This window comes from Syngnathus acus, chromosome 24 (assembly GCF_901709675.1).
Source record: "Syngnathus acus chromosome 24, fSynAcu1.2, whole genome shotgun sequence".
NCBI lineage: Eukaryota > Metazoa > Chordata > Actinopteri > Syngnathiformes > Syngnathidae > Syngnathus > Syngnathus acus.
In genome coordinates this window covers 1,375,394-1,398,365 of record NC_051108.1, presented here as the reverse complement: position 1 = coordinate 1,398,365, position 22,972 = coordinate 1,375,394, and the positions used below count along the sequence as shown (strand labels likewise).

At 48.4% G+C, this 22,972-nt stretch overlaps 3 protein-coding genes across 9 annotated transcripts; 2 read left to right on the top strand and 1 right to left on the bottom strand.

Moving 5' to 3' along the window:
* Positions 1 to 100: 100 nt before the first annotated feature.
* On the bottom strand, positions 101 to 14,001 carry iyd (iodotyrosine deiodinase). Of its 2 annotated transcripts, XM_037245336.1 has the most exons (8): positions 13,866 to 14,001; positions 12,765 to 12,882; positions 12,201 to 12,269; positions 1,442 to 1,612; positions 1,025 to 1,216; positions 662 to 821; positions 427 to 583; positions 101 to 323 (listed from the first exon to the last, which is right to left on the bottom strand). In XM_037245336.1, exons 2-8 carry the CDS (start codon positions 12,799 to 12,801, stop codon positions 141 to 143), a joined length of 969 nt encoding a protein of 322 aa, XP_037101231.1. In that variant the 5' UTR covers positions 12,802 to 12,882; positions 13,866 to 14,001; the 3' UTR covers positions 101 to 140. The 2 variants fall into 2 exon arrangements, with proteins under 2 accessions (XP_037101231.1, XP_037101232.1); XM_037245337.1 differs by lacking the exon at positions 13,866 to 14,001 and having other exon boundaries at positions 12,660 to 12,880.
* On the top strand, positions 2,582 to 10,872 carry ppp1r14c (protein phosphatase 1, regulatory (inhibitor) subunit 14C). Its single transcript, XM_037245341.1, has 4 exons — positions 2,582 to 2,937; positions 7,977 to 8,060; positions 8,145 to 8,177; positions 9,019 to 10,872. Exons 1-4 carry the CDS (start codon positions 2,677 to 2,679, stop codon positions 9,091 to 9,093), a joined length of 453 nt encoding a protein of 150 aa, XP_037101236.1. The 5' UTR covers positions 2,582 to 2,676; the 3' UTR covers positions 9,094 to 10,872.
* Positions 13,893 to 22,916, top strand: si:ch73-217b7.1 (ensconsin). 6 transcript variants are annotated; one of them, XM_037245328.1, is made up of 19 exons: positions 13,893 to 14,011; positions 17,011 to 17,166; positions 17,246 to 17,323; positions 17,509 to 17,672; positions 17,733 to 17,841; positions 18,561 to 18,671; positions 18,747 to 18,836; positions 19,428 to 19,547; positions 19,944 to 20,110; positions 20,223 to 20,368; positions 20,439 to 20,641; positions 20,716 to 20,851; positions 20,920 to 21,112; positions 21,199 to 21,303; positions 21,372 to 21,422; positions 21,499 to 21,532; positions 21,620 to 21,743; positions 21,811 to 22,014; positions 22,087 to 22,916. In XM_037245328.1, the coding sequence occupies exons 1-19, from the start codon at positions 13,966 to 13,968 to the stop codon at positions 22,346 to 22,348; spliced, it is 2,499 nt and encodes an 832-aa protein (XP_037101223.1). In that variant the 5' UTR covers positions 13,893 to 13,965; the 3' UTR covers positions 22,349 to 22,916. The 6 variants fall into 6 exon arrangements, with proteins under 6 accessions (XP_037101223.1, XP_037101220.1, XP_037101225.1 ...); XM_037245325.1 differs by lacking the exon at positions 13,893 to 14,011 and adding an exon at positions 14,994 to 15,758; XM_037245330.1 differs by lacking the exon at positions 13,893 to 14,011 and adding an exon at positions 14,996 to 15,758 and having other exon boundaries at positions 21,811 to 22,007; positions 22,090 to 22,183.
* Positions 22,917 to 22,972: the final 56 nt, after the last annotated feature.

Genomic DNA, 22,972 nt, shown 5'->3' with positions numbered 1-22,972 from the left:
TTCCTTCCGTGTGTAAATATTTGCAAAATGTGTTGCTTTTGCTTAACCGAGGTCCATACGTTTAAATGTGAGTATGAATAAAAAACATCCAAGACAAAACTGATATTTGCATATTTAATTCCATTTTGGAATTTCGTCCCTTATATCTGCACCAGGATGTCGTGCAGTGGTTTGCGTTTGAGGTCAGGCACGGTGGCGTCCTTGGCGGGGTAGCCGACGGGTAGCAGCATGAGCAGCTTCTCGTTGACGGGTCGCTTAAGCAGCAGCCTGAGCTTCGGGCCGCAGTTGAGCGGCGTCGACGTCACGGTGACCAGACCCACGTTCTGGCAACAGACGTAAGAGAGTCATCTCATATGAATCTTTTCCCAACTCGTAAATTGGAAAAAAGCTCATTCCTGAAAGTTCATTCTTTTTGTCTTATTTCACCTGCAGTGCAGCCAGCAGGATGCCGCAGGCGATGGACAAGCTGATCTCATTGTAGTAATGCACCCTCTTCTTGTTGTCTGGAAGGATTCCGTACGTCTGCTTGAAGATGAGGATGAGGTACGGCGCCACGTCCAAGTACTCCTTAATCCAGTTTGTCCTGCGGCGGACGCGCAGCAATCGTCCCGTGAGACGACTCGCGTGGGATTGACTAGCGTTGCCGACGCTGCATGCTCACCTAAAGTTGGCCAAGTCTTTGACCCACTTATCTCCCATGCGCTGCCGATAGTTAATCTCCTCTTCTTCCTCCACGATCAGCCGCACGCGGTGCTTGACCTCTGGGTCGGAGACCACCACGAAGGTCCAGGGTTCAGTGTGCGCGCCGCTAGGTGCGGTGCCTGCCCAGGTCAGTTAAAAACAATACCGTTGTTGCTAGAGCTTGGACTATTTGCCCCATTCTTGGTCTATTTATTTATTGTGTCTAATATATACACAAATATCACTTTGGCACCATCTTGTGTCCAAATGACTGCATTACAGCAAGGATAGGTGCTAACTTATTCATTGCCGTCAGTTTCTTTTTTTATTTTATTTTTTTTACCTGCGGTGTGTATTACGTTATCGATGACTTCCCGCGGCACGGGCTCGGGGCTGATGAAGCGCACCGTCCTGCGCTGGTTCATTAGCGTGTAGAAGCGTTGAGCTCTGCATAGCATCTCCTCCTCGGGGTGGCGCTCCGACAAGTAAGGCACGTATGGGACGTCTTCATGCTTGTCCACCCACTCGCCTTCCTCTGGAACATATACAAAGTGTCAAAATGTGATCAAGCGTTAGATAGTTAAAGAAAGATAGTGAACTGTAACGTATAAGGTCAATCAGTAAAAGGTGAATCAAGCTATGATTGCAATACACTATCTTTAAAAAGAAATTGAGAATGAGGCAAAGCTTGGATCCATTTCGACGAAAATGAGCCATTCACTTACCAACTTACATATTTCAAACCACTTGAGGCCCTTACCATCTTTTGTCTTGGCCTCACTGTCATCCTGCAGGTCCTCGTCCGGTCTGCTTTGTCCCCCACGAGGGTCGCCGGCGGTTTTGCTCCGCTGGCTCCTCACCGCCACGTAGCCCAACACCAAGCACAGCACTAGCACCAGGACTGGAGTGAAGATGGCCATGGCGAGGATGACTGGACAGAGGAGGCCTCTTGGCAGATCATGATAAAATGAAATGACGTCATAGACTTAGCCAATGACAACGTCCAATCGGCTGGGAGGGGCTCACGTGATTTCGTTTCAAGTCTAATAGTTTCCAGTCTAAAGTTCACTTGGACTACTCGTCATTCAAACATTTACTTATGTATGACTACTCGTCATTCAAGTATGTATGCGTGTTATATATATGTACCTATATATGCATACAAATGATGTTTAGATAAAGGGGTGAGAGCTAAAAAGCTATGCTTCTTCTTACTCCTTTCCGAATATCTTTTTTTTCTCTGTGTTTATTTGGCCTCCTCAATTTCATTTGGTTTTATGCAGGGATTTTGTCTGATAGCAAACGGGAAGCTCGGTATTGAATGTTCGGAATAAAAGTTGTCAATCAATCAAAAACAAATTGTATAAGAACAGAAGCAAACTTGGATTGTTGTTCATAAGCGAGTGTGAAGTGCGCGCCTTCTAAGGACTCCGTGTTATCATCCATCTTTACAGTACTATAATATAGAGTTATAAAAAGATAAAACGTTTATCTCCCGTCTTGCGTTCTTTCATTCGGTCAAAAGGGGGCGCCACTGACTAAGTACCCGCATACGGTATTTACTCTTAAGACTTAAACCGTACAGTTTAATCTTTGTGCTAAATAGGATTGACTCATTGACCCTAACTCCAGCAAAAAAAAAAGTAAATTAAATAATAATAATAACTACAATCAGACAAGCTATTCTGATTACATTACACAAATGCAGACACTTCATTAGGTACACTTGAATGGCCTAACGAGATCAAATGTAAGAACTGTGGAATATTTGTTCAAAGATGACTCTGATGAACACACAAGACTGATTTATCGGCTTGCCATCATTTGATTTGAATATTAATTCCTCGGGGCGCAAGCCCCGCCTCCTCGGACCGTCTGCGCTTTAAATAGCAGCTGTTCAGCACCCCACAGTCCACTCCACAGTCTGCAGCATCCCAACCCAACGCCTCGCCCACGAAAAGCTGCCGAGCGAGTCGAGACGAGACGAGACGAGCCATGTCGGCCGCCAGCACCGAGACGAGCGCCCCACCGCTGCCCGCCGCCGCCGCCGGCCGCGTCTTCTTCCAGGCCGCGCCCGGCGTTGGCTGCGCCGGATCGGCCCCGCTGGTCGTCGGCGGCGGCGGCGGCGGTTCGGACGACCCGGTGCAGAAGCGGCAGGGCAAAGTGACTGTCAAGTACGACCGCAAGGAGCTGAGGAAGCGGCTGGTGCTCGAGGAGTGGATCATCGAGCAGCTCAGCGAACTCTACGACTGCGAGGTCAGCCCGCAACACCATTTACACACTTTTTATTTAACAATTAAAATCAATATTCCAGAAGTTGCTTACTGAATTTGACCGATGCTACCTGTCCTTTTTAAATTGCATAAGGTGTTCACAAGAATTATGCCGAAAAAAAATCCAATTAGATGTTTATTATACATTTGCATTATACCAGAGCAAGGAATGCACCCCTAAAATGTTTGTGAAATATATTAATTACTACTGTATTGGATAAAAAGATACCATAACAACATCATTAGATAGAATATAAAGACGTAAACATATTTTGGGGGGGTTATCTTCAATGGACATTGTGCTGCTCCTTCAGGTGCCTTGGCCACAAGGGGGCAGTAAAAACATGCCTGGCATAAGGACCTAGCCTGACAGCAAATTGCGAATAATTCAAATGCAAAAAGTGGAGGATCAAGTTAAAAAAAAAAAAAGGAATATGTCAGAGGTTGGCTTCCAAAAAGTATTTTTTAGGAGGATAAAGAATATATGCCTGTTAGCCTGTGTTTGCACTGCTTTTGTTCAAATCTGGAGACGAGCAAAAGCAGGGCAGTGGGTTAAGGATGTGCTGATGTCAGTGGTCTCCGATGGCCTCTGCAGAGCGTCCACGCTGACACGCATACGTAACAAAGAACCCTCGCGATGGCGGCCGGGCATTTGCATGGCATCCGTCGGCCGTCACCTGAGATTTAAATTCCTCGCATCTATCTTTAGCCTTCTCGGCCTTTCATTTCACGATAAGCGTGGCACAAGAGTGCCCTGGCTTGCCTGACTTTCCATGTACCCTTTTGTGTCTTTTCTCTGACATTTTCCTTAATTTCTCGCTGAATAATGCATGACTCTTAATGAAGAAAATCAGCCATGCTGCTCCTGGCGCTGATTCAAAACGGGATTAGGTGGAGGTCGACGTGCTCCAGTTTGAATTAAAATGACGAGTGGAGATTGAGTGACAGGCCGTTCATTTGCGAGCTGGGCCTTTAATGCAACTCTTAATAGAATCAATATTTATAGAGACGTTGATTATTAACTGTACTCGTAGACAGGGATCGCTACGGACTGAAACGTGATGACATCATCGAAGGCGACGTACCTAATATTGTGACCAGAATCATCTCTTCTCTGTCATGACGACATGCTAGATGGCCGTCTTGTTTGGGCAGGTGGCCTTTTAACGCCTCACAAATTCAAACACACAAATAGTACTGATGTTTGGTCACATGCTCGTAAAGAGGAAGTCGCACTGCCACCGTAATCATTAGCGCCTCAGTGCTAGGTCCTAAATTAGACAGGCTATGTGTGTGTGGGACGTAAAGGTCAAGCATGCTATCAGTTTCCCATGCAAACCTAACAGAGAACAAAAAACATTTATTGATGTCCACATATGTGTAAATGCAGCGTAACTGGTGATCAAATTAGCGTGTGTGTGTGTGTTAGTTATTTATCCCCCACAAAGAATGACTAATACTAGTGCCGTACTGATGAGCTGAGAGGAGTTGAGCCATCTTAACGAATCGGGCTGTCCGCTCAATACTGCCCCCAGGTGGCCAAGGCGGCCACATCAGAAGGAGCAGCACAATCGCAGTGAGACAAAAAGTGGGGGTATATCATTCAAATTGCAGAGGCAATAAAGCGCCGCTGTGATGAATGGGTCTGAGACGCATTGACAAAAATCCATGGCGGCTCTTCCGGAAGTGAGAGTCGGTGCACGTTTGCGTGCGAGTGGCCCAGGTAACAGTAGACGCTGGCGTGTCCTACTTTCTCATGGCTGGCTGTCAATAGAGCCTCGCTCGATGAGGCTTAGTCACGGGTGCACGCACCCCCACCGTTACACGACTGTGTTTGGACGAGGTTTTATCTGCGCTCTGATGTTTTCTTTGCCGCTTTTGCACCCAGATTTCTTTTTTCATACTAGAGGGACCGGTTCGGCCAAATAAATTCGAATTGCAAATAAAAAAAAGGATACACCACCAATAATATTTTTCTACAAAACTGTCTCCCCAAAAAAAGACAATTTTTTTTTTTTTTAAATAATAAAAAACAAAATGGTGGAAAGGTCCATTTTTCTTTTAACAGTTTATTATTTGAAATATTATTTTTTATGATTTTATGTTCTCCAACACAATGCTATTTTTTATTCTTAAACACATCCCAAAAATCTTTTTAAGGGAGGGACTGGGAAGGGATTAAAAACATTTCAGTTCATTGATTTGATTCAGCTGGATTCGTATCTTTCCTCCGAAGGAATCGCTCTTGGGCTATCGAGCTTTTCTAACGATTCGGCTTCAGTTGCGGCGTTTTACTCGTCCTCTGTGACCGCACGAGGTTCACATAACATGCCGTTGTCGGTCTTTCCTGGAGTCCAAGAAAGAAAAAGCGCGGGGAACTATCGACAAGGTCACGGGAGAAGCGGTGATGGAGGCGGGAGGGGAGTGGGGGGGGGGGGGTCTTGCTCCAGGAGATAGATAATGATATCTAGAGTGGAAAAATACATGATGGGGGTGGGGGGAGTATTGCCTGGAGAGACATGCTTGATCCGTAAAGCTTCACGCGCGATTGTCGATGCTCTTCTCTGGCAGTTGCTCCAACTGGCCGCAATACAAACACAATTTGAATGTTCTTTCCAAAACAAATATTCAGCCGGTCATATTCGGAACGGCATCATCCGCTCGACTGCAACATGAAACGATTGAGCGATGCTGACAGACGCGCCCGCGCCGCGAGGTCCGACCGGTCGATGGGTCGCCCGGCGCTAACGACCTTGATCCGTTTATGGATCGGACGCCCGCAAGGTTACAATTTGTGTCTTGATCCGGCTGCCACTTGAATCACAGCGAAGGAAGCACGTCGACGATTTTTTGTTTCTGTACAAATTTGAATTGTCATTTTTGTGAGGGCCTAAACATAAACAAAATTCAACAAAACTGCAATGACATTGTTCGTCAGCACAAAACACAAGTCGAGCTAACGCTTTGTTCTTCGTCTGTGGCTTTTTCTGGCAGTGTGTTGTATAAAAGTGACTTCCTAAAGTGTCATTAGCGTAAGTCGTCGTATTTGTGTGTTGGATGTGTGCCTGTAAGGGGCGTGGCCTAGCCTCGCGAGCGATACCAGCAGCCGGAAGAAGGTTATCCGGTTGGACCACCTTTGGGTGTGAGTCGAGGCCTAATTCTCATTTTGGGGCTCTCCTTGCCCGCACGTGAGGGCATCCGAGTGCCTACGTTGCTCCTTTTTTTTTCGTGTTACTCTCAAGCGGGCATTTTGTTCTTTGTACTCCTCCTCTGTGAGTGTGTGATGTAAGGCGTCCTCTGGAGCGGCGCTGAATCAGCGTGGGAAAGATTTCTTGCCGCAACTTCATCCAGTAAATTCATCCGAGCTCGCTGCATGCTTTCGACGGAGGGAGGGAGGGGGGGAAGGATGCTCGACCGTAACTGATTAGCGGGTCCGCTATTTGACAAGCCTTCAGAAGAGGCCTCGCGAGTTAAGCCCCGGGTTCACCTTCATCTCGCTCGCTCGCTCGCTTCCCTACGAGGCATTGGCTCTCCGAGGATGAATTCATCCCACCTTGAGCTTCTCCGCGCTTTGATGCGACACCCAAGATAGCTGAGCCGCCACATTTCCTGGGTTGCGCAATCCTTCTCTTGCTCATAAGCGACCCACTTTTTATCCCAAGCGTACCTACCGCTTTATTCCAAAATGCTATCTGAGCACGTTAGCCTCAAGCTAGCAGTATGTGTTTTGTTTGTTGCATATTTGCAAACCACAGTGCACCATTCCCGGAAAATAGCGACAGAGCAGTCGGCTGATTGGTCGACGGAGTAGAAACAAAGCTTGACATTTTGTTTTGTTATTGAAAAGCTGTCACTAATTGTTGGCAGATGTGTCAGACTATTTTTCAAATACAAGCAATTAATGCCGATGCCACCTACGCACCCAGCGTTGGAAAAACAGGCTCGGTCAGGGATTTTACCGAGCCTTTCCGAATCGGCCCGCTGGCTTGCTAATTGACTTCCGGCGGAAGCCTGACCCACTTTCCGGCTCAGCTTTAATTCATACTCGCCACGTTGCCCGTGAACGTGACGAGTTTGAGTGTTTAATTCAGTCTGAATCGAGTTTATGAGTCACCGGGTCGGGCGGCTCGCATTTCGTCACCTCGAAGCAGACAAAGCGCTGCCGGCTTCTCAGCTGTTGGCGCAAACAAGTCTGACACGTGTTCGGCAAACACGCCAGCCGGCTCTTTTCCGAATGTTTGTTGTGTCTTGCGCCTTTGCAAATTCACGCTGTGAGCACCTTCTTGCCCCTGTGAATGTTTACAACCACTTCCTCCACCTGACACAAACCAAGACCACCGCGGAACCACAATGGCGGTCCAAGCCGAGTCTGGTAAAAAAATCATTTGATCCATTTGAGGCTCCTAAGCGCCACTAGCGTTTATCTGCATGCTTATTTCCATTCCGAGTACGACATAGTTTGTGTCGAGCTGGGCTGGCACGCAAAGCCCCTGCAGTCGACATCATTCTGCAGAAGACTGTTGGCAGCGCTAGCATGTGTGTGTATGTGTGTGTGGTTGGCAGTGGCCTGCGGGAGCCGGTGGTCCACACACGGCTCATGCCTGCCTGCCCCACTTGTCAGCAATGCCTGCTGACAGACTGCCTGCTGACAAGTGCAATTGTCTCACACATCACACACACGGAAGACAGATCGAGTATTTGAATCTAAAAAGTCACAATCGGGAGCTATTTGTGAGCCGACTCGTCGTGACGGAGATTTAAAACCGAGAGGGAAAAATAAAAAACGACTCTCCGTGAGCTTGAATACCAACGATGGCCGCGGGCGAATGCGCCAGCTCAGACGTGAGATGCCGCTCGCATTTGCCAGCCGTCCGGCACGCTAATATATACGCTGATCGTTTCAGACTGATGTGTCGCCACCAAACAAAAATATCCGTCGTCTCAATGACGATTGGAAGGTTTTCAAAATGGCCGCCGCGCAGAAGACTGGCACCGATTTGTACTATTTTGTCATTCCCGCAGGAGGAAGAGATGCCCGAGGTGGAGATCGACATTGACGACCTTTTGGAGGTGAACAGCGATGACGAGAGAGCCGTCAAACTGCAGGTACGACGGCAATAAATACAACTGGTTCACGAAGCTTCGGTTTACTCTTCTCTCTTAACAATGTTTCCTTTTTTCCACACACAGGAGTCCTTAATAGACTGTTACAAACCGACAGAGGTGAGTGTTGACACACCTCGATGTGTGGAAAATTGACTACTTGAATGACGACGATAGCGATGAAAAGGTCATGCGGGCCAATCACGTCACCTCATCTAGTGGGGAATTCCCATCTGTCACCTGTGTGTTTTAAGGAAGTAGCATTAGGTTTGCCAGCAAGCGTTACAAGGTCACCAGGTTGACAGCTCGTATAGTACGCCTAAGCCCTCTCACACAAATGCAGCATAATCCCGTGAGATGCCATTTTGAAAACAATACCAGCGAGAAGACGGCAGCTCACACACACACAAAAAAACCCAACTGCGCAATATTGAAGACTAAAATCAGAATGTTATCGGTCGATTATTTTACGGAAACTCGCTAACCCTCTCCCAGCTGAATATTAAATAGAAAATGAACGTAAAGATGGAGGACAGGCAAAGAGGGACTTCGAGTCCCGGGGATGTCGTAAATGAGGTCATGAGTGTCACCTTGAAACGGCGAGGCGGATTATATTCTGTCCTTCATACGCTCGGCTGTTTCTTACTGTGTTTTAACACAAATATTTACAGTATTTATGACTCATCTTTTGGACGACAGTAACATTCCAAACAAAATTCAGATTATGTTGGAGTTGGTGTAAACTGAGGACCCGTTGCCGGTGTTCCACAAGGCTCTATCTTAGATCTTCATCCGTTTATATTACATATATTCTATAATATGTCACTTTGTTACAGTAGAAAATGCAAATTCATATCGGCAGGCACACAATCAATATGTATTCCATGTGTGTGTGTGTGTGTGGGAATGAGCACTGCTTTCTAATTCTAATTTTGCCTCTCTCTATATTCTGTTCTCATAGGATTTTGTCCGTGAGTTGCTGGGCAGGATAAGAGGAATGAGGAAGCTCAGCGCTCCATCTAAGAAGGGTCTATAATGTCAGAGAGCTCGACCTCATCCGCTTTTGAACCCCCCCCGTCCCCCTCCAGTAACTCATCCGAACATAAGTGGCATCACTTCTGCAAGCATCCATGCATACCACGAGCTCACTGCACATGCACACACAATGTCAAGGATGGCATCTACATCAGTGGACTGTTAAAAGGGTTGATAGCAAACGGCATCGCCTACTTTTCACATTTGCTCGTTTCAAGGCCCCCGACAGCCATAGAGATGGAAAATCTCAGCAACAAACAAAAAAAAGGGAGGAGCTAAGTCTGTACTGCTGTATTTGCTGTGAAATTAGCCGGAGCACTCTGTAAAGACAGTGCTTCACCATTTTCTTTTTTTTTCATTGTCGTTTTTTTCCCGCTGCTCATAATCCTTACACTGTAACTGATTCTTGCTTGCGTATTCAATTCAATACTGTTTATTGTTTTGCCATTTAAACTATGTGGGGACGTTGCCATTGTTTTGATGTGCTTTTCACCGCAGCAAGGCATGATGGGTATTGTAGTTCTTAACTACAAACCTGATGACTGACGGCCTTTCGCTCACGTTACACCCATTTTTTTTTTTTTTTACACATATCAGCTAGCTTTTTAAATACGACACAGCGGTGAACTCGTTTTTTTTAGCGATGAGGGCTTGCCTTTAAAGGACTTTCAGGATGTCGTTTGACTATTTCTCAGCGCTGAACCTTAACCATAGGGACGACCTGGAGGCAATTACTGTAAGTCTGTGGACAACTTGAAATGTTTACACTTGCCAAATGTAAATTAGAAATGTCAAACGGCAGGACGGGCTAAGAGTCATCAGGCGGACACGGTACTTTTTATAGCCACGGGGAAATGAAGCTTCAAATTTACTTCATGAACCAGTTGTATTTTTTTGACTCCTCCAGGCTGCACTGTTGGTATAAATAAAGGGTTTTGAAAAAATAGCAAGTCGGTTTGCTTGAGAGGAGTCAAAAAATAGCCGCAGTTTCAATTGAGAGCCCCTTTCATAAACAGTCCTGATTAGATCGTGATAGACCAAATGTGACAAATCCCCCTTAGCTGCCAAAGACATACACGCAAGGCGACGGTGGATTTTTTTTTTTTCCTTTACAACACAAAGTACCCGTCTTGCATGCTAACAACACTAAGTAAACACTGACAGAGTATCGATATGTCAAGTATAATCAAGAAAATTCGCTTCTTAACTTTATAGGACTTTTCTTTCGAATTGACGTGACTGAACACGTCAGAGCGAATCCAGGAGAACTTATGAAAAAATGGTGCTGTTTTTAAATGTCCTTCCCAGGTAGCGGCTGTATTTAAAAGAAATAAATGTGTGATGAAAATGGATTTGTGTTGGCAGGAGGAGGCGAGCGCCACACTTTTGCTGAGGTCCTATTATGAATTTTTCCTCGACCGAGAAGCGGTTCAGGGGCAATAGGTTAATATTTTATAATTTATGAGGGAGTATTTTAAAAATGTCCGCATAGGAAGCTTTGCATGTATTTTTTAAGTAGCATGTGGGAGCGGAGTAGGCCCATGGGCACATTTGTCGGCCCGGAGGTTTTTAATTCATACAACACCTTCCTTTTTATACCTTTTATTAAGACTTACAATTTATTTTTTTTTTTTTAGCTGCTGTTTTCATTTTTTTCTGTACATCCACAATAAGCAATCTTGTTTTTAAACAAAAATGTAACGTGTAAAATGTGTGTGTGGTCTGTTTTTTTTTCTTGCTGACAATAAAAATGCAGACAACTGTGCGTGCGCTGTTTTAAGAAAGCGTCTGTGTTGGGTTTTTTTTGTGTGTGTGGCCGTCCTAGTTTAGTAGGCCAGGCCAGCCCCCCCGTCTGATTGTGTGTGTCGAGTTCACCGACGTATGACTTGATTGCTCACTTTACGCATGAGTAACCTTGCTCTGCTGCCCGTCTAGCCCCGTATGACTAGCCTAGTGCCCTACTGTACGCTGTTGCTAGGTAGAATATCGCCCTCTAGGGCGCCGCTGCATGGAGTCATGAACAATTGAAGACTCTGGCTCCAAGTGATGTCTTTGGGATTCAGACACACTTTGACACACATTCCCGAGCAGCCTGCTGCGGGATTGGCGCGGATGCTGCGAGTCAAGATGCGAGAAGCTGAGCGTGCGCCTTTAAATTCCGTGACCCACATTTCACAGCTGGGGCTGGCTGACAGGGAAGGCTCCTGCACGCTGCCTTGAATAATTGGAACTGCAAGGTGAATGTGAGCAGAATGGCTAAGGATGGGAGCCCCCCCCCCCCCCCTCGTCCCCCCCGCTTTGCCCTTACCCTAGCTTCTCCCTTTCGGCATGTTTTTTCAGTCAGCTGGCTGCGCACCAGCACATCTCACACCAGCAGAGTCCTCCAGTCATTTCCAGTCAGCGAGGAACGAGGAGACAGACGGTGCTAACGGGTTTGTTTTGATTAAAAACAGTGAGGAGATGGCGGCAGGCAGAACCCCCTTTTGTGAAATCAGTCCTAGCAATCCTCCTGTACATTTTCTGTCCCCAACCCCCCCCCCCCCATATGTTCTGCCGTCCCACTCTCCCTGCTGGATTCAGCGATCCATCATACCTCACAGGGATGAAGGGGGAGGGAATTGGGAAAGCACAGTGACACACTGTCATCTCAAGCATCTCTCCATTTTGTCCCACTCCAAAGCAAATGGAGAGAGATACGGATGTAGTGAGTTGTCCGTACAGTTTCAGGTATTGGCTACAAAATGGCAACTGCTGCCCGTATTTGTGACACAGATTAATGCACGATTATTTATGTCTGGGGGAGGAGGGCTCCATGAGGATAATAACAAGTACAACAAGTAAACAAACACGATGTGATGTAGACACGAGAAGGATTTAAGTCACATTGCCATATGGCTTGTTTGTGTATCATCTGCTTGTGACGAGGGTGACAATGAAGGGGTGTGGTTACGTCCTGGGGTGTGTGTGTGTGGGGGGATCGGTCTATCGACAGGGGGTGAATTCAGATCATTCTAGCGCAAGCCATCTGTTTGGGGTGAATGCATGGACACACAGCAGCGGGGCTCAACAAACAAGTGCAATTAACAGCAATTATTTGCCGTCACTTACCAACGGCGGCGTTGACACGAGTTTTCCGAGCGGAAGGATTTGTCGCTATGGAGATGCTCCTGTCTGCTGCTAGAAAGATGATATGAGGATACAGGGGGGGAAAAAAGGACACCAAGTGAGACAAGAGCAAAAAATATATAGGTTTATAATCCGGACCCCGAGTGTTTGACAGTAATACATCTGATCCTTAAAGATGTTTCAAATATATCCGTCCGTTTGTGCTTTCTCGGTCGACCCCGATTAACAAACTCTGGTGCGCAAAGCAGATGAGGTTCTGAAAAGCCTCAAAATCAATCCGCCCTCCCCCCAACTGTGCAGTCGACACACCAAACTGGACGAGCTCGACATGAATCGCTGCGTCGAACAAAAACAAACACCAAATCTCCTGGGTGCTCATTACAGACAATTTGGAGAATCTTTCATCACAAACGTGAAGACAGGTGCAACCTTGAAATTCACCTCAGGCAGTAAGCTCAAGTCTCATCATTTATTTCACAATGTCAAGGCCCCACTGGTAACTCGCAGGCCTTACGAGGCCCGCGCTCCGTAGGTTGGCGTCTGTACCTGCAGGCCAATTTCTCTCGTCTGCCTCCCGCTTCATGGCTGGAATTGCCAAAACAGCTGGTTGCCATGGTTTCCGTGTAGCTGCCGCCAATCAGTGGCTGTTCATGGGAGGCTAAGCCTGCACAGTCGAGCATCGATAGAAGAGATTAGCATACATTCAGACAGTCAGGCAGGAACGCTCAAATCAACACAACTCAGCTCATCTTTATTTATATAGCGCTTTCACAAGCCTGACTCAATTATGCTCGGCTTAGGTGGAACGGCAACTCGTTTTTAATGAGCTCTCGCAAGTTAACCTCATATGATGACGAATGTCCTCTAGATTGATATTTAGTATGTATTTTTCGCCCTGAACGACACAAGGGGCTAACTTTGATTGATTGGTGGCAATATATGGCAAAATAAAAGCAATATGAATGAACCCTTGCAGTGCAGCCTTTTCGAATTTCATAAATAAGCAATGTAAACATGACTTAAATTAATTAGCTTGTTGTTTTGTTTGCAATAGTTAAATGATGAGCAGCTAAATTGACTTCAATCCAAAGGTTAGAGCACCCTCTGCTGGACGATTAAAACAATCATCCCAATGAGTTTATATGATGGTTTCAAGAATAATAGTCATCTTATTTTATGTATCTGAAAAATTACATTATATATATTTATTTCTTATTTTTTTTAAATACAAGTCTCTAGAATCACAGCACAGATATTTTCGGGCCAATGACAATTTTGTTACCAACACAACTAGGTTGTAACCGGTTAACAAGTTTAATTAAGGCAAAAACAAAAAACATAAACAATTTAAATGACAAAATAAAACAAATATAGGCAAGAGCAAAATAGCCAATCACAGCCCATCTTGCGTTTACCACGCCCCCTCAACAGCACTCAATGAGCGAACACAGATTAGCATTAGCAGCCATGTGCCTGTAGATGGCAGCGTCGCAACAAAAAACACAACAGGTAGTTATCGCCTGAACACCTTTTTCAAATGTCCTGCTAACAAAACGACACTTTTCAAGGACAAGTTATAAAAGTTAGTTACGACGAGTGCTACGGAGCGTCTAAAAGCCGTCGAAGGCGCCGTGTCTCCCCTCCTACCTGCCCGTATGAGGTGGTGAGGGAGGCGGGAAGTCAGTCGAGTCGGGATCCTTTCCTCGGACCTCCGGGCAGGTTCTCCGGCCGGGTGACGTCAGGAGAAATGGCGGACGAGGATGGCAGCGACGCATCTCCTCCGGCGTCCCAAGGTGAGTCCGCGCGCCTCTAACTTGGCCAAACTGCCCGGAAGAGCGTCCGACGGTCGTCTTAAAAGTGAATACTCGGAAAAAGACCAGACTTCCGGTTGTTTCGTCGCGTTTAAACGCGGAGAGAACTAAAGAGAGCTGTTGTAGTCCGCCGCCGGGTGGCCAGTCACGAGAGAAGGATTAACAAGGGGGGGAAAAAACTACCTACGACACCAGTTGCTTTTTGTTGTTGTTGCCTTAAGCAAGTCGAGTCGTTTTAAACATTTAAAATGTGCTGGGTTGACTTTGTGAGTGTCATTGTCGGTATTTTAAGCTAACCCCGGAGCTGCTGGCGCACACCTGCCGCTGACATTCGACTGCTTTCGAGTAGTGACTCGGCTCGAAGTGACAGGTGGAGTCGCAAACTCATTTCATTCAATGTGCATCCTTTCCGTATAAAAACTCATTTTAAACCTTCCACGCGTCATTTTCTCTCTGTTTAAATCTGAAAATATTATTTAAAGTCGGATGTTAGTTTTCAGATTGTGTATTTTTTTTATTTTGTTATCCATCGTCGAGTATTTTCATCGACGTCAAGACATCATTTTTTTAATATGTTAAAGGCGGTTTTCTGTAACCGTTTAACTTTAAGAAAACAATGTAAATTGGCTGTTTGCCGGATATGTAAATTGCCATTTATCACCAGAGGTGTCGCCAAACTCACCCAATATGGTTAATATCGCCGGTACTCTACCTACGACGGGTTTGTACGTAGGTCGGAACACTATAAGGCCATGGGGATGTGTGGTTCTGAAAGGAGTTCACTTTTACAAACTACTAAGCTGTTCTACGCATCGATGATACTTTGATTGCCTTATGGTTGCCCAGGACAATTATATGAAATTGTGAAGGTGTGTGTAGTGTGTGTACTCGGGTCGATCTGGTTTAAAGCCATAGTGTAGGATTACAGCCACTGTATCCTGCGGGGGCCAAGAGACGATTGGCTTGTAGGATATTGAAGTACAATGGCGTGTCCTTATAGTATTTTACCACCACGTCGTATTGACATTAAGATACTGTGCCAGCTGTTTAAGCTTAATGTTTGTTTTCCTTTGCCGAATGTGAGTTTAGCATGTGGCGCATGCACACGCCAGTACAAATAGCCCAAATGTTTGCCAGGCGTGTCTGTCATGACGTCCAGTCAGTTAAGTGCTTCGCTTGATGGGTGGGCTGCTGGTCGGAAGCCTGATGATGCAAAAACAAATTTCCTTAGATCTTGGATTAAGTTGTTCTTTCTAAGCCCGACTGCAGAGAGCTCATCTTCCTCTCCCTCTTCTTGCCCGACTGAGGATGGACGTAGCTCAGCAAGTAGTTTGTCTTTCGTCACGCTCTGCACTTTGTCCCCTCCGTGTGTTTATTCGGGACGGCGCGGCTCGCTCTTCACGCTGCCTCGGCCAAAGTGCAGCAATGTGCAGCCCGGGGAAATGGCTCCTCGCGTTAGCTGCTTGGCGTCCACCCTACCGGCGAGGAGGAGACTTTTAGAGGTCAATCATCATCATCGTCCGGCGTGCACGTTCACTTAGTCGCTGCACAGGCTGGGATGGCTTGAAGGCTGAGATGAGGAAAGGGAGAAGAGCGGCAAGAGGCGAGGGCTCCAAGCCGGCCAGGCCGAGGAAGGGAGGCGGCCGCTCGGCCGTCCCGAGACTCTTCACCATCACCGAAGAAGATGATGGGCACAAACGGAGAGATGGTAGGAGGAGGAAGACCAAAGGTATGACCGGAACTGGAGATTTGTGTGTGACCCACAGAAAGCAACAATAGTCGGCGAGTTTGTAAAGTTGGAACCTGCATGGTGTAGAAAGGAGCAAAATCTGATAATAGTTTCAAAAGGGAGCTGAAAAGAATTTGAAATATGTCAAAGCTAACTTCTCAGCCAGCAAGACTCTCTTTATTTTCCTGGTTGTGTCCATCAGCTTTTAGCTTAGCATTAGCTTGGGCTAATCCTTTCGGGACGCCAGGCGATGGCTGGCTGGCTGGCTGGCCGGCTGGCTGGCTCGCTAGCCGCCACAGCTTTAATCGCTCGCTCTTACCGTTTAATCTGACTGCCGGTGAATGATGGGACATGGGGGAGGGAGGGAGGGAGGGCCAGATTAAATTCTCCCCATGTCGCACTCTCCGTGTCTTTAACACAAAACACACACTCGTGGCTGTGGAGAGTTGCCACGACCAGTCGACGGTGTTCCCGCAGAGTGACTTCTTTTCCCCACTTTTTGTGGATTTCTGCCCTTTGGCCTTCACCGCGGCACCATGGACTTTGGGTTGACTTGTTTAGGATGCTTGCCGGAAGCACGGATGCTGATATTGACCCTCCAGTTTGACTAGGAGGAGCCCCATCGGGTCTCTGTTAGCATCACACAGGATGCAGAATCCAGGTAAAGACGGTTTTGCAACAATCGGTGTCAATCGCAACGGAGCATTGTCAGCCTTGCAAAGGGAACTTTTCGTCCTGCTCTCATATTGTGTCTGCAGATTCAAAACTTTTGTCCTTCATTCATTCGCGGTGTCTGCCGGCGGCTGGCATTGTCCCCGCGACCCGACGAGACGAGCTCTCCTTTTGTTTGACAAAAACGATTTCAGCGTGACAAGATACTATGGTTGTAACTGAGCCGGGCCCAACCTTTCCTGTTTGACCAAAAGCCAAGGCCAAACCGGTTCCAGCGCCGAGCGAGCACCCGAGGCACTGTCGACGTGTTCGTACTCAGCTGGCGTGCTTTGCGTCTTTGTGCACGATGCCCTTTAAGGAAGAAAACATTCAATCGCGCGAGGGGCGGAGTTTCTTTCCAAAGTATGAACTTGTTTTCAGTTGTGGCGGGCTGACTGGAGCTAGCTTGAGATAACGTGCCCCTGAAGTGATAAAGAACCAGTGTGGAACGGGGGCGAAGTCCATTTCATGCATCACTTGAGCGATTTCATTGAATTCCCCTTCACGCACGTTTGGTCTGTCTGTCTGTCTGTCGTCGCAGCGTCTTTCTATAAATCAGACGATGGCAGGATGTCTTCACCCGCCGGGGCCAGCTCGTCGCTCTCCGGTCGGGCCTACTCCCCCGCCCTGACCTCCACGCCCACCCCGACGGGCACCAGCGGCAGCCCCAATAACAGCGCGGCGGGGCCCAAAATAGGCAAGCCCACAACTCGCCGAACAATCTCCAAGTTCACGTGACAGTGCTCGTTTGAGCCGCCCGCCCTTTGTCTTTGCAGATTCTTCGCTCTTCAATAAAACCGACGAGAGGCTGAGGCTGGCCCGGGAGCGTCGAGAGGAACGCGAGAAACAGAATGGTGCGTACCGCGGCGTGTTTGCGTCGGATTGCATTTGTTGACGTAAATATCGGTCGGAGCGCCGAAGGGATTTGCCACGCGCTAAAGCCGAGTCACATGATGAGCGGCTGACCCATGACACGGCGGCTTTGGGCTCACGCAGCACGCGCGTCTGCTTTTTTTTGTCATTTCATCTTTGTCGCCAGCCACCAAAGAGGCCGAGTGGCAGGCGCGAGAGGAGCGTGCCAGGCGCCACTACGAGAAGCACCTGGAGGAGAGGAGAAGGAAGCTGGAGGAGCAGCGCATAAAGGAGGAACAGAGACGCCTGGCTGTGGAGGAGAAGCGGCGGCAGAAGCTGGAGGAGGACAAGGTCCGTCCCGAGTGAAAATTCTTTTTTGGGCTTGTAGCCGTAATAAAACGTGTGCCCCAGGTTCGTCATGAAGCCGTGTTGCGGCGCACGATGGAGCGGGGTCAGGCCAGCAGACCCAAGGCCAACCGCTGGTCCTGGGGAGGCCCTGTGCGCCCCGGCACGCCCACCGGTACGCATTCCCCACGTTGACTTTGAGCTGGCTTGTCACGTTCCTCCACTCAGGCTCATTTTTCTGCCATGTTTACTTTTCAACTTGCCATCCTTCTGCTCTCTCTGAATCACTTTCTTTCTGTCTCCCACCTGGCTCTTCTCTCTCTCTCTCTGTCGCTCTCTCTTTGTTCTCCGCACTGCATTGTGGTCCGCCTTGGTGGTCCAGGTTTTGTCGAGTCTGCTTTCCTCTACCCGATCGACCTTGCTGGACTGGAGCACGCGCCGGGTGCTTTCAGTGTCCACCGTGGACACCCAGTGAGATCCCAATGTGAATATTCTAGTGGGCCGGCGCTTAGACGTTCATTAAACGGGTCGGGGTACATGCATATCCATGTGAGCGACATGACCAGCAAAAAAAAAAAAAAAAACTGCCAGTGTTGTAATACCAAAACTGACCTGTGGGAGGCAGCATTTTTTTGTCCCTGAAATTGGTAATTGACATGAATATTTTCTGTTCACATGATTGTTGGTATGTGTGTGTACCTCGCTTGAACATTAGTGTGCACGTAGGCCACTTTTGATGGCGCAATTTGTGACTTCAGATAGTCCCTCGGCAGATAGACAGCACGCCAGTCGCTATAATTTGACTTTCCCCCTTTAGAAACATTTTAGTATAGCCGACAAGCAAGCCCTTTGCTCTTCTTCTCTGAGTCTGACGTTGATTTGGGTGGCTTCCAGATGCTGACCGCAGATCGGCGTCCACGGTGAACCTATCCAAACATCACGACTCCGTCATTACCAAGCGCCTGTCGTCGTCCTCCGCCACGCTCCTCCACTCGCCTGACCGAGGTAACGGCAAAAATTGGACACTCGGTAGGGTTTTATTTGAATTTATTTCAATTTTATTTCATGCTACCGATGCAGGGTTGTGGGCGAGGACAACCTCCACCCCTGCCTTAAACAAAGCTCAGTCCAAAACTCGTCTCACCCAAGGGACCCAGCAAAGAAACGCAGGTGTTTGATGGTCATTAAAAAAAAAAAAAAAAGTAGTCACGGGCTGGAAACTGTTGAGATTGTTTCCGTGTTGCTGGTTGACTCCAAAGATTTGTATAAAAGGTATTTAATTTGTGGGCTCGGTGTCGTGTTTCAAATACAAAGCAGCGCACAGTGTGCATCCACGCTGACCCCTTTCTCTAATCCGCTGTAGGATAATCTTTTTGTTTTTGTGGAAACACTCTATGCCGTTTGGTTTATCCGGACGGGTGCCGGACATTTTTAGCCCTTGGTGAAATTGGTCGGCAATCGGTACAGTTTCCAGCCCGGCTTTATCTTTGAGCTTGCCGACCGCCGCACGCGGCTAATCAGGCTAATTGCTATTGCGGAACGCAGGAGCCTCGCAAGGGCATGGCTTTTCTGTTTCGTTGTTTTGGTTCCCCGCACTGGCTACGTGAATCCTTTTGTTTGCTTTCGGCTTGGCGCTTCTCTTCATCCGGGCGCTTTGCTGGCAGGTGAAGCAGATGCAAAGCGATCGGGAGCAGTGCGGCTTCATTTGGCCACATTTGACTGGATGCAAAACCAACTTCATGTCTGTGTGTGTGCACATAGGTCTTCGCCGCCTTCCCCTGACCCCGTGGGAGAGCAACGTGGTGAACCGGCTGCAACAGCCCACACACTCCTACCTGGCACGCAGTCGCAGCGCCATGAGTCTCTCAGGAGAGCAAACGGGTAAGCCCCGCCCCCTCCCGTCACCAGCCAACGGAAGCGCAGGGATGCTCATCTCGTCAATTAGAGCGAGCGCTGCCGCCTCATCGATAGGTTTGCTCTCTTGACCGGGACGCTTTTCTGGGTTAATAAGATTGGGCGCCACTTAAAGCATTAACACTGTCTGAAACCTCCGTCACCGGCCGGTATCAGGCACTCAAAGCTCACACACACGAATAACTACTAAAGCAAGATGCTGCGACACTAACGCTTTTCATTTCCTTCAAACTTTTCTCCTTCCCTTCCTCTCACTCCTTGGCCCCTCCTGTCAAACATCGCCATTGTTTTATTCCCGCTCCCGCCTTTCCATACCACGATGTACCCCTCGCACCCCCACCCCACCCTGTTCCATCACCGTAGCCATGCCTGTGTGTCCTCGCTCAGTGTCGTGCCACCCCACGGGCTCGGCGTCCTTCAAGACCCTGCCGGGCCGCCCGCTGTCTCACAGCCGCAGCCACGATCGCAGCCTCGCCAGGGAGACGGCTTCGTCGGCGCCGGCGCGCAGGAGGACCACCGGCACGCCGCAGGTGGCTGGCTGGGATTTTTATTGGCTTCATGCCATTTTGTTTTTTTTTAAATCTTTTTTATCAAGCGTCTCTGTGGTATGTTACATTTGATATTTTTCTCGCTTGCTTGCAGACGCCACAGAAGAACCGCGACTCTGTCAGGAAGTCATGGAGCAACCTGTCGCTGCCTCTCGGCCCCTCGCTCACCTTACCCCTCAAATTGCGTTCCTCGTCACCCATCAAAAGGAACACCAAAGTAACAGCGCCCTCTCCTGGAAGGTAGAAATCAAATTGTTGGCCCGGTTGTAAATCGGTGGAGAGGAAAAATGTTTTTATTTCCTGCAAACAGGCCCTCTCAGAATATCATAGGACGCCCCCCGACCCCCAAGATGCTCAAGTCCCCTGTGGCAGAGGACCCCGGAAACCTGCGCCCTCTCAAGGTGTTGCCTGAGATTCCGCAGCCGTCTAACCCCGTCCAAAGCCAAGAAGCGGAGGATGAGCAGGTCCTCAGCCCTCCCCGGCCAGCGGAACACAATAAGGCTGCAACCGGCGGTGAGGACTGAACTGTTGATTCCACACGAGCAGATTTTTGTTGTCGTTGTTGTTCATTTTTTCTCTCATTTTAGAGCCATCCCCGAAGCCTTCTGCCGGGACCACAGATCGAGAGGAAGCCAGCCGCATCCTCGCCGAGAACCGGCGGCTGGTCCGCGAGCAGAGAGAACGGGAGGAAGAGGAGCGAAAGCAGCAGGAGGAGCAGGCCAGGTAGCATCTTCAACTGGAACTCGAGCAGAAGATGCACAGACATAGACCACCCCCGCCATCGTCCTCAGGCTAGCTCAGGAGGAGATGGCTCGTCGCAAGGCCGAGGAGCGAGCGAAGCGAGAGGAGGAGGCCCAGCGGCAAGCGGAGGAGAGGAAGCTGAAAGAAGAGGAGGAGAGAGGGCTGAAGGAAGAGGAGGAGAGAAGGATGGAGGAGGAGCGCCTCCGGCAAGAGAGAGAGGAGGCCGAGAGAGCTCAGAAACAGGTCGGGAAAATTAGCATCCGGGACGGTGACGGAAGGGTTCTGAAGTAAAACTCTGCTCTTGCTCTTGCTCTTGCTATGCTCATCAGCGCGAGGAGGAAGAGTCTCGGCAGAAGGAGGAGACGGACAGACTCAGGCAGGAGAGGGAGAAGCACTTCCAGAAAGAGGAGGCCGAGCGGCTGGAGAGGAAGAAGGTGATTAAACCGCTTCCAAGCCTGATCCTCACGCGCACCTAAAAGCGTCTTCTTCTTCTCCTCACAAGCGACTGGAGGAGATCATGAAGAGAACCAGACGCTCGGACGCCTCGGACAAGGTCAGCGAACGACAAAATGGGGGCGTAATGCTCCTGTTTGTTTGCTGACTGTTATTTCCATGTTCTTCGTTTCTAGAAAGCAACGCCCAGCAAGAACACAGACGACCCAGGTAACTTGAAGCCAGTCTCTTTTTTTTTTTTTTTTTGGTCCTGACACCAACACCCCAATTACATTTCTCGTGTTTGCTCCACACCAGCTGCCGTCGCCTCTCCGGGCCCGTCCCAAGGGAGCCCCGCCTCCAGCCCGCATAGCAACGGTTGCCAAGCGGACCCCAACTTGAACACCAGCAGCACTTCCACGCACAGCGCTCCGATGCAAAGGTAACTCCAACTGGATGATGTCTGCAGGAACGCTTCTAAATATGCTTCTGATTCTTTTTTTTTGCAGGGAGAACGGAGAGTTTGACGAAGGGCTTCTTGAACCGCCTGCACATTCCAGGTTGAAGGGAGACGACGACGACGACGAAGAGCAAAAGATGGACGAGGATGACGAGAGAGTTGCTGTGGTGGCCTTCAAGGAGAACGGCCTCTCAAAGCCTCACAGCGCCGCGCTGCCGGATGACATCACGGCCCAGCAGGGAGCAGGTCGGGATCTACAAAATGGATCTTTGGCCGTACTCGCAGATAACGAGCGTTTCCGAGCTCACCGGTTTGGTCTTTGCTTTAGGATGACGTCGACGCGGCCACGGACGAGCAGGAAGGAAGGCGCTTGGATGAATGCACGAAACGCCACAACGGCACTTCCGGGAGGCACTGATGCGTGTTTCCTCCAAGACGGTAACTCCAAAGATCACCCTTACAAATCTCACGAGGGGATGCTTTCATGGAGGCAGACTGTTTTTGCAACTTTTTTTTTTTTTTTTTTCCGGGGGGGGGGGGGGGGATCAACCACCAAAGGGGTGTATACTATAATTGAGATTTACTGAAGTGACGACGGCAAACCCAGATGAGTTGTAAAGTCTTTAATTCTGATTTTGTTTTCCTCGCTTGTTGGACAGCCAGCGTCGGCAAAGCGGGGTTGAACGCGCACAGAAATGTCGCAAGAGACGGTTTGTGTCTCCTCACGTATTTAAGATGCTCGCCGGGTTGAACTCGGATTGCTGCTGGTTTTCTTAGTTGATCCACTTACTGGAACGTAATCGCTGTAAACCAAACTTTTGGTTGGCTTGATGTTCATTTTGCTGTAAATCTCATAACTTTGGTCAGGCGGGGGAAATTTTGGAACACGTGCTGCTAATTATTTTCGGACGCCTTACCATGTATGAAATTAAGATAACGGCAACGATAACTTTTTGCACTCGGACTCGGGCCTAGTGCAGTACCGCCGACGTGGTCGGTGATGAATCGAGCTGACAAATTGCTCCGACGGAAGAGCATCAAAGCCATTCCAGAACTAATATATGAGAGTCACTCTATTTTACTAAGAATGAGCAGAGCAAAGATAAGAAACCACTCCAGCTGTATTATTTGAAAATAAATCTCTTGGACATGTTACCTTTTCTGTTTGCTCCTTGTTTTCCAACTTGTTTTGATTTCCGTTGCATCTGAAT